Raw genomic sequence first — 14,726 nt, 5'->3', positions numbered from 1 at the left:
CTGTGGAACTCCCGGGAAGGTGTGACATGAGGCTGCTAGGAAAGCCAGGTGGAGCCCCACGGGGACAGCAGAGGCGGGAGGAGGTGTGAGGGGAGCCCCAGCGAGGAAGAGGACACAGCCAAACCTCAGGAAAGTATCTGAATCTGAACGAGCCGAGCCCTTTGGGGAGTCCGCCCCTGCTCTGTCAGCCGGGGTTCCAGGGATTCTCCCAGGCTGCTGGGCTGGGGAGAAGCGGTCTGGGTGGAGCGGAGCGGCCCTTCCTGCTGGCCTCCTTTCCCCGCAGGGGACGCTGCCTGCACCCCGTGGCCCGCCCGGGAACGGCTCAGGCCTGGCTTCAACCAAGCACCTCAGTTCTCTCCATGCCATGCCCTCCTTCCAGGGTGGCTCAGGTGGCACCTGGGTTCCCGCGGGGCCGAGGGACACAGCGTCCGTGTCCCCGTGCTTCCTTAGAGGGACCTGCAGAACGGACTGTGTGACTTTCTCTGGGGCAGCTCGTCCTGCGCCGACAGAGGTGCCCAGTGTAACTGACGCTGGGGCAGGCAGGAGGAGGGACACGGCACGGTGCAGAGCAGGAACGAGCTTTGAAAAGTTTCCTTTGCTAAACTTGCCCGAGATTTTGTTCCTGTATTGGCTTTCCATTACTAGTTAATAATAATAATAAAATAAAAACCAAGATGTTCTTTTCCCCCCAGCCAAGGCTCTGTGGTCATGAGACAGCCATCTGGAGCTTGCCCTGTCCACAAGGACACTCCTCTTTCCTGGCAGCAGCTGTGTGCCTGGGCTCCCTCACGCCCAAATCTCCACCCAATCTAGAGCAGGGCAAATACCTATCACCTGCATTGGCCATAGAAAGAGGACAGAGTGAGCTCCCCATCACCAGAGGCATTCAAGCCCAGACTGGACAGCATTGATTTCTTACATAGTGTATGGCCCAGGGCCGAGAAAAGAGAAGCACAAAAACATGTCGGTTTGTGGTTGAGGGCTTGACTCTCCGAGGGGGTTCTGGCCATGGCATTAGTAGCAACAACCCAAGTGTCCCCTAGTATGGTTAAATAAACCAAGGGACATTCGTGCAAGGGAACATCATGCCGCTGCAAAAAAGAACAAAGTTGCTTACATAGTGAAGCAGAAACCACACTCAGCTACTTCAAGTAAAAAAAAAGCAGGATTGAAAATACTGTTTAAAAATGGAGAGAAAAATAAGAATGTATTTCATATACCCACGTTTGGTTGTCTTTATTTAAAGAAAGGAAACACAAGAAACAAACCCAACAGCAATTGTCAAGGTGGTGGGCTGGGAATGGATGGATGAAGGCCTTTTTCTGGGTTTTGATATTTGAACTGTGCCAATGTATTGTCTATTTGGAAGAAAAAAATGAAATAAGGATACTAAAGGCTTTGGTTCCACATCTGTTGAAATTAACCCCAATTCTTCACATACTGACCCTAGATGGCCTCACCACCCTCCCTTTCCACAACGGATTTTCCTTAACACTTAAGCCTCTATTTTGCTCACGCGACCTGGACTGCCCTTGTCCCGTGGGGAATCCAAAATGCCCCCACTGGAGGCCCCTCCCCAACTCTATTTGATTTTCATTCTCAACAAACAGGCCAGAGCTCGGTGCTCTGGGCGGATTGAACCTAAAGCATCGTGCAGACGGGCTATGTCCCCAGGACCCTCTGGTCAGCGTTGTTAAGTGAATAATAAAACAGCTGGCATTTACTGAACTCTGACCACATTTGTATCTCATCTACACAGTGGAAATGGAGGCTCAGAGAGGTTAAGTAACTTGCCCAAAGTCACACAGCCCCATGAGCTGCTGGGTTTCAAGCCTACGTCTGCAAGACCCATTAAAGAACCTCAAAGGGACAAACTTTTGATTTCCTGGCTCTCCAGGGGGTGGGTTCTGTGGGACGGGATACTAGGGGCATGCCTGGTCTGGGGCTCAAGGCTCTGCCAGGAAACCCATTTGAGCCAGGATGGGGAGAAGGTTCCACCATCTTCTCCTCCTCATTGAAAATCCCTGGAAGGGACTGCCTGGGGGCAGGCGCAGGCTGCAGACCAGCCAGAACAATCGGGTTATCAGAGGGACAGACTGGGGACAGGGGCTAGCTCAGTGTTCAGCTGGCCTGAGACCTTGTGGGCAGCCTGTGGTCATGCTGGCATTCCAGGGGCTTGCCTGGCATGTGGGGAATGTCCCAGGAAAAGTCTCAGCCTCCAGAGAGGCTCAGAAAAAGGGAAGTGTTCCTAGATGGGGTGGGTGGGTGAGTGAGAGGTGGGAGGTGGTGTCGGTAGGGAATGTCCCCTTTGAGGGAGAAGGATGGAGACCAGGGGTCCTGAGGATGGGGGGCTGTCACCAGAGCCATGCCCCTCCTGTGTGCCCAGCTCAGAGTTCCATGAAATTGGGGCTTTGGCTGGGGGTGGGGGGTGTGGAAGGCACACTGGCCTTAGAACTAGCCACCTGGGCTCTGACCCCCAGGGCTGGGCTGGGACAGAGTTGTCCCACCTCTCCGAAGAGCCTCCTAAACAGAGAACAGTACTTCCTGCCCTGCCGGCCCGCTGCCTTGTGGAACCAGAACTCCTGCCTATGCATCACCAGAATGGGAACGTTGGCCACTAACTCGGCCACCACCACTGAAACCCATTTGGGCCATCCAGGCCGGTGCCTGGGCCACAGGGAGGGGTCTGGGGCCCTGCGCTGGACGGCTAGGCTGCAAGGCCTCAGAGACTCTCTGAGCTGGTGGTTGAGGTCCGCAGGCCCCGCCCCAGCTCCCGGCCTGACCCGGTCCCCACCAGGCCCTCCCAGCCTCTCCTACCTGTCTGCCTCTCGGTGCCTTCAAGGCTCTGCTCTAAGGCCGGCGCCTCCGAAGGCCCCGACCCCGCCTCGCCCAGCACGGATCTGCACTGTGGTCCCTGTGTCTCCATCCTAACCCCAGGCCTGGCTTGTCCTTCCTCTCCGCTAGGCTGGGATGGGGGGCGTCCGAGGGGTGGGCGTTTGGCATCGGGAGCTGGGGGCGAGTCCGCAGGCGGCGGCGCTGCGGGGTGGGGCGATGGCACTGGGGCGACCGCAGAGGCCGAGCGAGCAGAAGAGGGGACGCCAGAGCCAAGCGCCCCCCGCGCCCCTCGGGCCCCAGCGCCGCACAGCCCGCTCCCTCGGCCCCCGCCCCCTCCCCCCCGAGCCCGGGCCGGGGCGGGGCCTGGCGGCGTGACGTCACCCCGCCTATAAAGCGGCCGGCGCCGCGGGCCGGCTTTGTGGAGCGCTGCGGAGGGTGAGCGCGGGCCGCGGCCGCTGAACAAAGGAGCAGGGGCGCCGCCGCGGGGACCCGCCACCGACCGCCCGGGGCCGCGCCGGCCTCTCGCCCGCAGCCACCATGACCGCCAACGGCACGGCCGAGGCGGTGCAGATCCAGTTCGGCCTCATCAACTGCGGCAACAAGTACCTGACGGCCGAGGCGTTCGGCTTCAAGGTGAACGCGTCGGCCAGCAGCCTGAAGAAGAAGCAGATCTGGACGCTGGAGCAGCCGCCCGACGAGGCGGGCAGCGCGGCCGTGTGCCTGCGCAGCCACCTGGGCCGCTACCTGGCGGCGGACAAGGACGGCAACGTGACCTGCGAGCGAGAGGTGCCCGACGCCGACTGCCGCTTCCTCATCGTGGCGCATGACGACGGCCGCTGGTCGCTGCAGTCCGAGGCGCACCGGCGCTACTTTGGCGGCACGGAGGACCGCCTGTCGTGCTTCGCGCAGACCGTGTCGCCGGCCGAGAAATGGAGTGTGCACATCGCCATGCACCCGCAGGTCAACATCTACAGCCTGACCCGCAAGCGCTACGCGCACCTGAGCGCGCGGCCGGCCGACGAGATCGCAGTGGACCGCGACGTGCCCTGGGGCGTCGACTCGCTCATCACGCTCGCCTTCCAGGACCAGCGCTACAGCGTGCAGACCGCCGACCACCGCTTCCTGCGCCACGACGGGCGCCTGGTGGCGTGCCCCGAGCCCGCCACCGGCTACACGCTGGAGTTCCGCTCTGGCAAGGTGGCCTTCCGCGACTGCGACGGCCGTTACCTGGCGCCGTCGGGGCCCAGCGGCACGCTCAAGGCGGGCAAGGCCACCAAGGTGGGCAAGGACGAGCTCTTTGCCCTCGAGCAGAGCTGCGCCCAGGTCGTGCTGCAGGCGGCCAATGAGAGGAACGTGTCCACGCGCCAGGGTGAGTGGGGACGCTGACCCCGCCTCTCCCGATCCATGCACAAAGCGCACCCCACCCGCGGCCCTCCAGCCTCCCGCCCTTTCTCGCCCGCGGCGCCGCTGCTGTCCCGAGTGGCGCCCGGTGTGCCCCCGCTGGGCGCACTGGCCACCCCGCCCCGCCGCGGGACGTGTGCTCCCGCCCGGAGTGGGGGGCGAGGGGTGGGGCTTTGCCCATCCTCGGGCGCCCATGCACACCTCCCAGTCGGGCTGGGGTCGTAGGCTCCCTAGGCCCGGCGTAGGCGCAGCTGTGGGTGCCACCCTCCGAACCCCAGCCCAATCTGAGCTTTCCCCGCTGCGCGCGGATGGGCGGTCCCAGCTCTTGGAGAGGGGGCGCCCGTAGCCCATTTCCTCGTTCCCACCCCTCGCCCCCTCTCGGCGGGCCTTAGCTCTGGGGCGGAGGCGAGGGTCGTCACACGCTCTGGGCGCGCGCCCACCCCCCACCGGCCGCCTTTCGCGGGCTGGGTTGGGGAGGTTAGCGGGGCCTTTGATCGCGGCTGGGTGCGCTTCCACCCCCTGCCCGCCCGGCCTTCCTCCGCCTCCTCCCGCTGCCGGGCGGGGTCGGCCCTGCTGGGGGGGCTCCCGGAGTGTCTACCCTTCCCCCCAGCCCCTCCTCCCGCGTCTGCCCCGCGCTCGAGGCCGCGGCCTTTGTGAGGAGGGGGGCGGGTCGCCTCGACTGGGTCCTCCCTCACCCCCTTTGTCCTACTCGGTCTCTGCAGATGGGAAAACCAGATGCGGCGGGGCGGGGGAGGGGATCCGCTTTTTCGGGCCCCTCCGCAGAGGAGCCCCCAGTGCCGGCCCCAGGCCTTGCCCCAGTGCGGAGTCCGGAGGCTCCCCAGGAGGCGGCCTCGCTCCTCGTGTCGTGGCCGGGAACGGCGTGGCGCGGATGGCCGCCCGCCAGGCACCCCGCCCTGCGCCCGCCGCGCGCGTCTCGGGTCGGTGCGCTGCGCTCCGCTCCGCTGGCGACCGAGGGTGGCCTCAGCGCGACCCGGGAGACCCCAGCCTGGCTCCCTCGGGAAGCCCCTTCCCTCGAGTGAACCCATCCCTAGGGCCCTCGCCGGGAACAATTGACTGCAACTCGATCCGTCCCCTCCGGGGCCTCCCGCAGGCACGGCCATTTGCGCGGCCTGTGTGCCAGGCCAGAAGTGAGCCCCCTCGTTCAGTCCTCTCTCTCAGACCCTCCCCCTAGGCGGCTTCTCCGCCTTCTGGAGGCTCTGCCACTCCTGTGTGAAAAGGCTGTTGATGTCGCAGCCAGGGCCCCGCCAGCGGGGCCTGTGGGGATCTTGGCCCCTGGATGGGAAGTTGGACTCTAGGCCTTGGAGATAGCGGGATGGAGCCAGTCACCAGTCCCCTCCCACCCTTCCCCGTGGAAGGAGCCCTCCCCCGTGGCCACCCTCTTGGTTGTGGGCTCTGCAGAAGGGGAAAGACCCCCATGGTAGTGGGGGGTGAATGTGGAGGCCTGGGTGAGGTGATGGCTGTTTTGTGCCTGAGTTTGCTCTGTTATGGCCCAGAGAAGTGAAGTCACCTGCCCTAGGTCACACAGCAAGTGACAGCAAGTAAGCAGCATGCAGAACTGGGTGCGTTTGATTGAAGAACGAGTCTTATTTGGACTCTGATGCCTCTTGGCCTCCCTGTCCCTCTCCCATGCCGTCCGGGGCAGAACAGAATCCCGAACCTGTGCAGCAGGTGTAAAGCCCCTGCTAACAGGACATGCTGAGCATGAGTGGTGAGCGAGGAGTATGGCTTACGTCCTCAGGGACATGACGAGGTATCAAGGAAAGGACTGGGGGTACAGGAAATACCTCAGGCTTCCAGATTAGATGAGGGGTTCTTTCTGAGAAGGATGTTTGAGCTGGATGGAGAGAAGGTGTAGCAGGTATCAGGTGTGTGGAACAGTGTTACAGGCAGAGGGTGTAGCCTGTGCAAAGGCCCTGAGGCAGGAAGGCACAGGAAGCTCAGCGTGGCTGGGAGGAAGCTTGTGAGGGTGGGAGATGGGACAGGAAGGGCCAACAGGGCCGCAGGACCTGTCATAGGTCATCATCAGTGCAGAGACATGCTTGTGCCTTCAAGGTTGGGGTTGGTGTTGCAGATGAGGCAGAAGCAGATGGCCTTGGTCCTGGGGTCAGGAAGGAGCAGCAAGCCTGGGCAGATTCCCCCCTCTAGTAAAGCTTGCTGGAGACATCACGGTTGTGATTCAGGCTGATGGGGCAGGAGTAGCCAGAAACTGGAGCCAGGAAAGGTGTTGGCTCTTCTTTGAGTTTAAAGGGACATGGAACTGGGGGCTGGGAGCTTTGGGGGCAGAGGCTGGGGCTCCAGTGGCCTCAGATCTTGGGGTCCTCATCTTGTTCCTATGTCAGCCAACCCCCAGGGCTACCGAGGAACATGAGTCTGCATGCAGTGGGAGGGGGGGGGCGTGTCTGCGGAGCCATTTTGGCCGGGCCTGCGTGGCAAGGAGGCGGTGTCTGTGCTTCCGACACATGTGTTGGGAAACGCCAGCCAGGAAGGAGGAGGACGGGGCTTAGCTGGCTGGGGGATGTGAATCATCCCTGCAGGCCTGTGCAGGCTGGGCTGGTGGGGGCGGGGTGCCACTGGAAGAAGCTGCAGCCTGCTCTCTGGCCTCAGTTTCCCCATCTGTAAATGGTGGGCTCCAGGCCCCCTTGGGCTGGCTTCTGGTTCTTTCAGCCAGGCTGGGCTGAGTGAGCACTCCTTTGTCCTTCCACCACCTCATGGCCCGAGTGGGTCTCCTCCCTGCTCCCCAGGATCCTCCGCTGTCCGGGCCCAGACCCTGTGCCACTACTCAACACATTTCCCATCTTGTCTTGTCTTGTGTTGTCTCCCAGCTGTCAGTGTCTTCTCCCGCCAGCCTCCTTGCGCCTGGGGGCTCCACACTGGGCCTAGGGCCTGGCCTGCAGGCTGGCTAGTGAAGTGCGCTCTCCCAACCATCTTGGGCCTAGCTGGCTGAGGAAGGGCTGGTCGCATTGGGCTTTGCAGGATGTATAAAAGTTCTCCCCAAGAGGTGGGACATTCCAAGCCCAGAGAATGCCTTATGTAATGAGGGAGGAGGAATTTGAAATGGTCAGGTAGTTGTAAGAGCTGACTGGAAAGATGGGAGGGGGGGGAGAGGAAGGCGTAGATGATTCCAGGCTCCCTCCTCTAAATGAGATGAGGGGCGCCTGTTTTGAACATGCCAGGGGAATTTGAGAGCTGCTGAGGCCTGAGTGGAGATGGGAAGCTGGGGACAGGAGAAGCCACCACGGGGTGGGGGAGGGCAGGCAGGAGCCCAGGAGTCTCTCTGGGGCTCTCTGTGGGGGGCTGTGCCTGTGGGCTCAGTGGAGGAGCCTCCGCATCTCCGGGCTCCTGTGGGCCTGTGACTCAGGTTTTCTGTGCTGCTGTTGGCAAAAAGAAAAATCTTGAAGAAAACCCTGTTTCCATGGTAACACAGCTCTAATTAGAGACTCCAAAGCCAAGTGGGGCCTTTCCCGCCTAGGCAGGGCCTTGGAGCCAGGAGGGGCCCTGCTGGATGGGGGACAACTCCCCTCCCCCCCGCCCCTTCCCACGGGAGTAGGGGGACCCAGTGTCTACTTGGCACCAGGCCCCGAAGTCCTTTCAGCGTCAGAGCGGAGAGGCCCTATGGCAGGTAGGGAAGCCGAGGCAGAGTGAGGCAAGGGCGCTCGTCCGAGGGTGCCTGGCCCCGCCGTGGTACCTCCCTGGCTGGCCTGGGCCTCTTTATTGACCAGTTTGAGGACTGAACCCAACCGACCGGCGGGTCTGAGTGCCCGAGCGGATGGCGGCAGTGGTGTGGCCTGGGCGAGTACCTGGCGTCCTAGCCCCTGGCTGGAGGTGAGGCTGGCGTTAATCTATGGAGCTGCTGGGAGGAAAAGGCCGATGTGCGTCCCCACATGGCACAGGGCTGGCCCCAGTTTAGCAGAGCTCAGCGGTCAGAAGTCTCCTTTGTGGAGAAGGAGCTGCGCGACCTCTTGTCCCCAGGCCTGTGTATTTGCAGGGCGCGTGGGGACGGCCCCCGTGCGCCCCAGGACGAGGCTGTGCCAATTTGGCCTCTGTCCACTGTCGCCCACCCTCCCCTTTGCCACTTTGTCTGGGGAGCCCGGAGCCCCGTCTTTGCTGCTGCTGGGGGGAACTCAGGGGTCTTTCCTCCAGCCTGTTCCCTCCCTTCCCTTCACCAGCCGCCCCCAAACACTGGGTGCTTGGTGCCCTGTGGCCAGGGCAGGCCGGGCCCCCACAGCGGCTTTGCACGGAGCAGGGTGTGGCAGCTCTGCCTGTGGACGTGCGGGCCCTCTGGGCACGGGCAGGGCAGGTGGCGTGGGTGTGGCCGTCCTACCAGTGGGGGTTGTGGTGCCTCTGGCTGGGCGAGGAGAGGCCCCGGCCCCACTGTCCTCCCTCCCCGCTCACCCCACCCTCTTCCGGGGCTTGGCGGGTCCAACTCACCAACAGGGTCTGGGCGGTGGGCGGTGGCCGCTGTGGGGTTGGGGGCCAGTCCTGGAGGCCGGAGCCCAGGGGCTTCCAAGAGGGGATGGGTCAGGGCTGTAGGTGACCCATGGAGGCCACCACCACAGATCCTTAGACAGGGTGGGTGCAAGGAAGGAGGGTGTGACAAGACGGCTGCCCACCTCCCCTCCTGAGGGTCACTGGCGGGACCCCTTACTTTCTCACCCTGTGACCCTAGGCAAGGACATGCCTCCCCTCAGCCCCGTTCATGAAGTGGGGTGAAGGTCCCCACTCTGGGGTGCTGATGTGGGGACTCGTGGGCAGGTTAGGGTGGAGCTGGCCCCCTGGAGACCCCTGGGGGTGCTTGAAGAACCTGTGGGGTGATGCCTGCTCCCCACTGCTGGGGTCCCTGCTTCAATGACGTGCCAGGCAGCGGCATGGAGCCCGGCAGATGTCCCTGTGGCCAGTCCTCAGAATCCAGGGCACTTGGGAAATGCGAGTTTGTTCTGTTGGAACCAAGCCACGTCCAGGTTTTAGCTGGAGGAATGAATGGAGGTTTGCAAAATGACATCATAAGGGCAGTTACCTCAGGGCAGCGCGGGGGCGCAGAACCTTGGCAGCCACTTTAGTGTCTTGACCTCGGGGATCAGTGTGGTCACTTCGGATTATTTCGTGACGTGCAGACATTTGAAGGTGCTGTACAGGAAGCGGTTTGCAAGTGCAGACACAGAGCACTGTGCAGGCTTCTTAAGGAAAAGGCGAGACAGGTGTTCACGGGCGCAGGGTGGCGCGCAGTGGCGGTGGGGGTGGGGATATATGTGACGTCACACTTATGCTTATATGACTTTTCTAAATTTTCTGAAGGGAACACGTGCTATTGTGTTTTATACTCTTAACTTTTGCACATGTACGGAAGCAGGAGGAATGTCGTGAACATCCAGACGACTGACCCCCGCAGCTGCGATGTTCTGCCGTGCTAGCTCCATCTGTCCTTACATACACTGTTTTTGGTCGTATTTAAAGCAAATCCCTGACATCAGGGCATTTCATCCCAAAATACTTCCATCTGTGTCTCTAAAAAATGAGGCCGTTTTCTTACATAACTGCACGTGATTAACGATAATCGGTCCTCGGTATCTAATGCCGGGCTTCGTTAAGATACTCCTGATTGGCTCTAGAACGTCTTTGGTGCTGTTTGTTTGAAGCTATAACTTCTGTAATCAGGGACAGTGGTGCGAAAGCTGATGTAGCTGGGCCTGGTCCTGGCCGGCCCTGCCTGTGTCCCCGGGTCCTGCCTGCTGGAGGGGTCTCGGCAGCCCTCCCATCCCATGGCAGCCCCGTGTGTGTGTTGGTGGGTGAGGTCAGGGCTGTGGCCAGCAAAACTGGGGGGACGTGGAGCCCTGGGCCAGCTGGAGGCTTCCTCTCCGCAGGTATGGACCTGTCGGCCAACCAGGACGAAGAGACCGACCAGGAGACTTTCCAACTGGAGATTGACCGCGACACCAAAAAGTGTGCCTTCCGCACCCACACGGGCAAGTACTGGACGCTGACCACCACTGGGGGCGTGCAGTCCACCGCGTCCACCAAGTGAGTGCCCTGCCACCCGCCTGTCACCCCCTTGCTCTCCCGGGCCGGCCCCCTGCCTGACCCTATCCCACCACCTTCAGGAATGCCAGCTGCTACTTTGACATCGAGTGGCGCGATCGGCGCATCACGCTGCGAGCGTCCAATGGCAAGTTTGTGACTGCAAAGAAGAACGGGCAGCTGGCCGCCTCGGTGGAGACAGCAGGTAGCCGCCTGCGGGCGCACCCCCAAGCCTTTGCTTCCTTGGTGTTGCCCTCGAACCCTGGCCGGCTGGCCATACCATGGTCACTTGCCGGCCCCACCTGAGGCCCATGTGTCTGCTGGAGAGCCCCCCGAACTGGTCCTGCCCATTTTATCCCAGGGCTGACTGCTGTGTGACCCCAGGTCCTGGCTGGCCTTCTCTGAGCCACAGCTTGGACACCCTGGCCCTCACCCCACCCCCTGCCAGGAGGCTCACTGTCCTCCCCTCCTTCTGGGACAGGGGACTCGGAGCTCTTCCTCATGAAGCTGATCAACCGCCCCATCATTGTGTTCCGCGGGGAGCACGGCTTCATTGGCTGCCGCAAGGTCACGGGCACCCTGGACGCCAACCGCTCTAACTACGACGTCTTCCAGCTCGAGTTCAACGACGGTGCCTATAACATCAAAGGCAAGTTCTCCTGAGGGGCGTTGCTGGGCAGGGACCCCCCCCCGTTGGCTGAGGGGCTGGTGTCAGGGCTGTGGGAGCCCCCTCACCCCCTGCCTGGCCCTGGCTTTGGGGCTCAGCCTGGTCACCCTGTGGCTTGGCTCAGGGCCATTCCAGGCTTCAAGGGAACAGGTGTCCTATGGCCACCAAAGGCTCTGGGCTGGGAGCAGCCCCTTCCCCTCTTGTCTGGGGGAGGGGACAGAGATAGAGAAGGGTGGGGGAGGACACACCTCTGCTATGGGACCAGAACCCCCCAGGGGAGGACCCCGGTGATCAGAGGTGCTGATTTGGATGCAGAATGCTTTTTAGAGCCCCGTTCATGTGGGCAGGAGGGCATGGGGGACACAGGGACCCCACCACCGGTCTGGAGCCGGGCGTGGAAGGGACCTGTGTGGGGTGAAGTGGGGAGGCTGGCACGGGGCACAGCTTTTGACGGGCTCCCCACCGCCCCAGACTCCACGGGCAAGTACTGGATGGTGGGCAGCGACGCGGCGGTCACCAGCAGCAGCGACACCCCCGTGGACTTCTTCTTTGAGTTCTGTGACTACAACAAGGTGGCCATCAAGGTGGGCGGGCGCTACCTGAAGGGGGACCACGCGGGTGTCCTGAAGGCCTCGGCGGAGACCATCGACCCCGCCTCCCTCTGGGAGTACTAGTGCCCGCCCGTCCTGCTCGCGCTTCCCTGGGTGGGCCGGAGGCAGAGGCGAGCCCCTTGCCTTTCAAACTGGAAACCCCAGAGAAACGGTGCCCCGACCTGATGCCCCTTGTGGACCCCTCCTCCCCCCACACCCGGGTGCCCCACTCCCTGTGGGCCAGCAGCTCCGGCCTGTTCCCTGGAGGGACTTCAGACCCCTCTGCCCTCTCCCCTGCCGTGGGCGACGCTGGCACCTCTTTCTTCTGACCTCAGACGGCTCTGAGCCTTATTTCCCAGGAAGTGGCTGAGGAGAACTGGGGGGCTGGGAGGCCTCCCGAGCCCCCACTGGAGGTGGGGCGTGTAACTGGAATCTCCTGTCCCTTCCTGAGGCCCTGTCCCCAGCCCCTGGGGCCCTCCCTGGTGCCCCCTCCCTGCACTGCATGAGGAGGGGCCCTGGGTGGGCTGGGACTCGCCCACCTGTGCTTTCTGGGTCGTGGCTGGAGGGCCGCCCCTCACCCAGTGTGGGGGCCCAGAGCGGCTAGGTTGGTGGCCACAAGGTCTGCCCACTGCACATTCCATCGGGGTGGGGGGTGGGGGCCACCCTGCTTCTGTCTCTTTCCTTTCACCCTGGCCTGACTGGAAGCAGAGAATGACCAAATCAGTGTTTTTTTTTTAATGAAATGTTATTGCTGGAGGTGCCCCAGGCAAGCCTGGCTGTAGTGCTGAGTGGTCTTGGGGGGTCCAGACCTGCACCCCACCTCCCCAGGGGCTTGTCTCAGCCCCCTCCGTCCTGGGCATGGCTGGTCGTCTCCCTCCCACCCCCAGCCCCAGGCCCCCCTCACTGCCTCAGCCAGAGCCCCTGCTGTGACTGGTGCTGCACGTCTACCTGGGTCCCCTGGAGCTTGGACCCTCAGTCTCCTGGGCCGGTGGGATGAAGCCAGGCACCGCCCTCGGCTGGGAGCCCTGGGGTGAGCCACACCCAGTCCCCAATCCCACCAGCTCCCTGTACCACCATGCATCTCACTCTGGGTGTCTTGGTCTTTTATTTTTTGTAAGTGTCATTTGTATAACTAACTCTAAACGCCCATGATAGTAGCTTCAAACTGGAAAGAGCAAAATAAAATGATGCGAGTCCGCAGCCCCCAGCTGGCCTGTGTGTGTCTGGGGGTGGAGGTGGGGGGAGGGCTGGTGGGACAGGTGTGTGCCCTCGCTCCCAGCTTGGTGGTGGAGGAGTCCAGAGGGCCAGGGTGCGGTTCCAGTGGGTAGTCTCTGCACTCTTGCCCAGAGCCCCCAGTGGCGGCACATAAACAGAAGGTGCTCTAGGGCAGGAAGGGCAAGAATCTGGGGCTCCCCTGCAGGCCCCTCCACCATACCTGAGGCCTGGGGTAGGGGTGCACATGGGGTGGCCCTGGGCACTGCAGACAGACTGGAACACTCAAACCAGGAGACCAAATTTCATCCTCCAGTTGACAGGTGTTCCTGGACTTGGGGACTTGGTGGGGGGGGGGGCCGCCCCTTCCCGTACCCCAAGGGGCCTGTGAATGTCTGGAGTGCCCGTCCAAACAGCAGGCTGGGGCCCCTGAGGGGTACAGGCGCTGGAAGGAGTCAGCTGCGAGTCAGCTGCATGGGCTAAGTTAGGGACCTGGGCTGGTGCCTACATCCCAACCCAGACCTGCAGGCCCAGCTCCGGGAGGGAGGGAGACCTGTCTCCATCTGGCAGAGTCGGGAAGCTGCGGAAGTTTCCAGACTTCCCCAGAGTCACAGCCAGGGGCAACCTGGATCCTGAGCCCGCCCTGCAGGGACTTGGGGTGGCGGGCCTCTTTTGTGTACCATCTCATTTAGTCCCAGAGCATCCCTACGGGTGGGCGCTGTTGCTCCATTTTACAGAGGAGCAAACAGGTGAAGAGCAGCAAGGCACGGCCTTGAGCGTGGCACTGGGCGCCCCGTTGGTGTCCCATACACGAAGCAGCAGCCCTCTGTCCCCACCTGCTCGGGCCCTGCTCGAGGAGGGCGGCCGGAGGAGGCGCTGATTGGCTGCTGATGACGAAACTGGGAGGCCTGCGCTGCGATTGGCGGCTCCTGGGGGCGGGAGTCTCGAGATTGACAGGGGCAGGTGGCGGCCGCCGAGGGATGTGGGGCCCCAGCAGGCCCCGGCGGCCACTCCCCCACCCCCCCATTAAAGCCAGGCAGCAGCCGGCAAAATCTCGACATGGGAGGGACAGATGAATCCTCGGGGCCAAACTCTTTAGGACCATGGGTGGGCGGGGCCCAGCCCCGCGGATGAGTCCGGATTCCTCAGCGCGCGCGGGTCTGTGCGGCGAGGCGGCTCCCCGGGAAGGGCCGCCACCAGCTCCCCGGAGAGGACGGGCAGCCCCCACCCAGGAAAAGGACCGGCACGGGCTCCCCATTTCCAGACCTTTCCCAGCTTCGGGTCCCTCCTGTCAGGACCGGTTCTGGGGCTCCCTGGGCGGGGGTTCCGGGGCAGTGGGTGCAGTTCCCGCTCCTGCCTGAGTCGCGATCGCCTCCTCAGCGGGTCCCGCTCACGAGGGTGTGGCCACCACACGTGCACACACTTGTGAACTTGCACACGCGGACTTGTGTGCACACCCACTCACACAGATAGGCGCAAAGAGCCCCGTGCACACACAGACACGTGCGCGTAGGTATGCATACAGGGGCACACACACTGTCACGGACACACGTGCGCCCTCGCACAGACCAGCTCCCAGGAACAGCCAGCCGTGGTCCTAGCCTGCACGAACTCAGCACCCAGGGGACCCCCGAGCTCTGATGGCGGGTGCCCCACCCACCACGCCTGCTGTGGATGGGGTGGCAAGAGTCCCACCTCCCATCGCTCAGACGGGAAAACTGAGTCCTGAGAGTCCCCATTAAGTCTAGGCAAGCACAGCCAGGGCTCTCCACGTCACCCGTCGGGGTTAACTGTGATCCCCAAAGATGACGATTTAAAGGAAAATGTCCAACTGTAAGAAAGCCGAGAAAGGAGAGGTCCTGCTTCCCTCTGTAGGTCCCTCCCTGATCAGGGCAGGAATGCAGGGGTCTGGGCAGATGGGGCGGCCTGGGAGACGCTGGAGCCCCTGGGCCCCCGGCCCCTCTCTGTGACGTCTCCCACAGGATGCC

General features: G+C 62.6%; 1 protein-coding gene across 1 annotated transcript; it reads left to right on the top strand.

Annotated features, from left to right (window-relative positions):
• The first annotated feature begins 3,295 nt into the window (after positions 1-3,295).
• Positions 3,296-12,361, top strand: FSCN1 (fascin actin-bundling protein 1). Its single transcript, XM_069485866.1, has 5 exons — positions 3,296-4,204; positions 10,116-10,272; positions 10,353-10,474; positions 10,751-10,918; positions 11,408-12,361. The coding sequence occupies exons 1-5, from the start codon at positions 3,373-3,375 to the stop codon at positions 11,608-11,610; spliced, it is 1,482 nt and encodes a 493-aa protein (XP_069341967.1). The 5' UTR covers positions 3,296-3,372; the 3' UTR covers positions 11,611-12,361.
• Positions 12,362-14,726: the final 2,365 nt, after the last annotated feature.

This window comes from Eulemur rufifrons, chromosome 14, assembly GCF_041146395.1.
Source record: "Eulemur rufifrons isolate Redbay chromosome 14, OSU_ERuf_1, whole genome shotgun sequence".
NCBI lineage: Eukaryota > Metazoa > Chordata > Mammalia > Primates > Lemuridae > Eulemur > Eulemur rufifrons.
This window is presented reverse-complemented; position numbering and strand designations above follow the sequence as displayed.

Excerpts from the sequence above, each read along its gene's own strand:
- FSCN1 (XM_069485866.1), top strand. The coding sequence starts at position 3,373 with ATGACCGCCAACGGCACGGCCGAGGCGGTGCAGATCCAGTTCGGCCTC. Across the intron at positions 10,273-10,352 it reads CAGTCCACCGCGTCCACCAA|GAATGCCAGCTGCTACTTTG; the intron begins GTGAGTGCCCTG and ends CACCACCTTCAG. Across the intron at positions 10,919-11,407 it reads CGGTGCCTATAACATCAAAG|ACTCCACGGGCAAGTACTGG; the intron begins GCAAGTTCTCCT and ends CCACCGCCCCAG.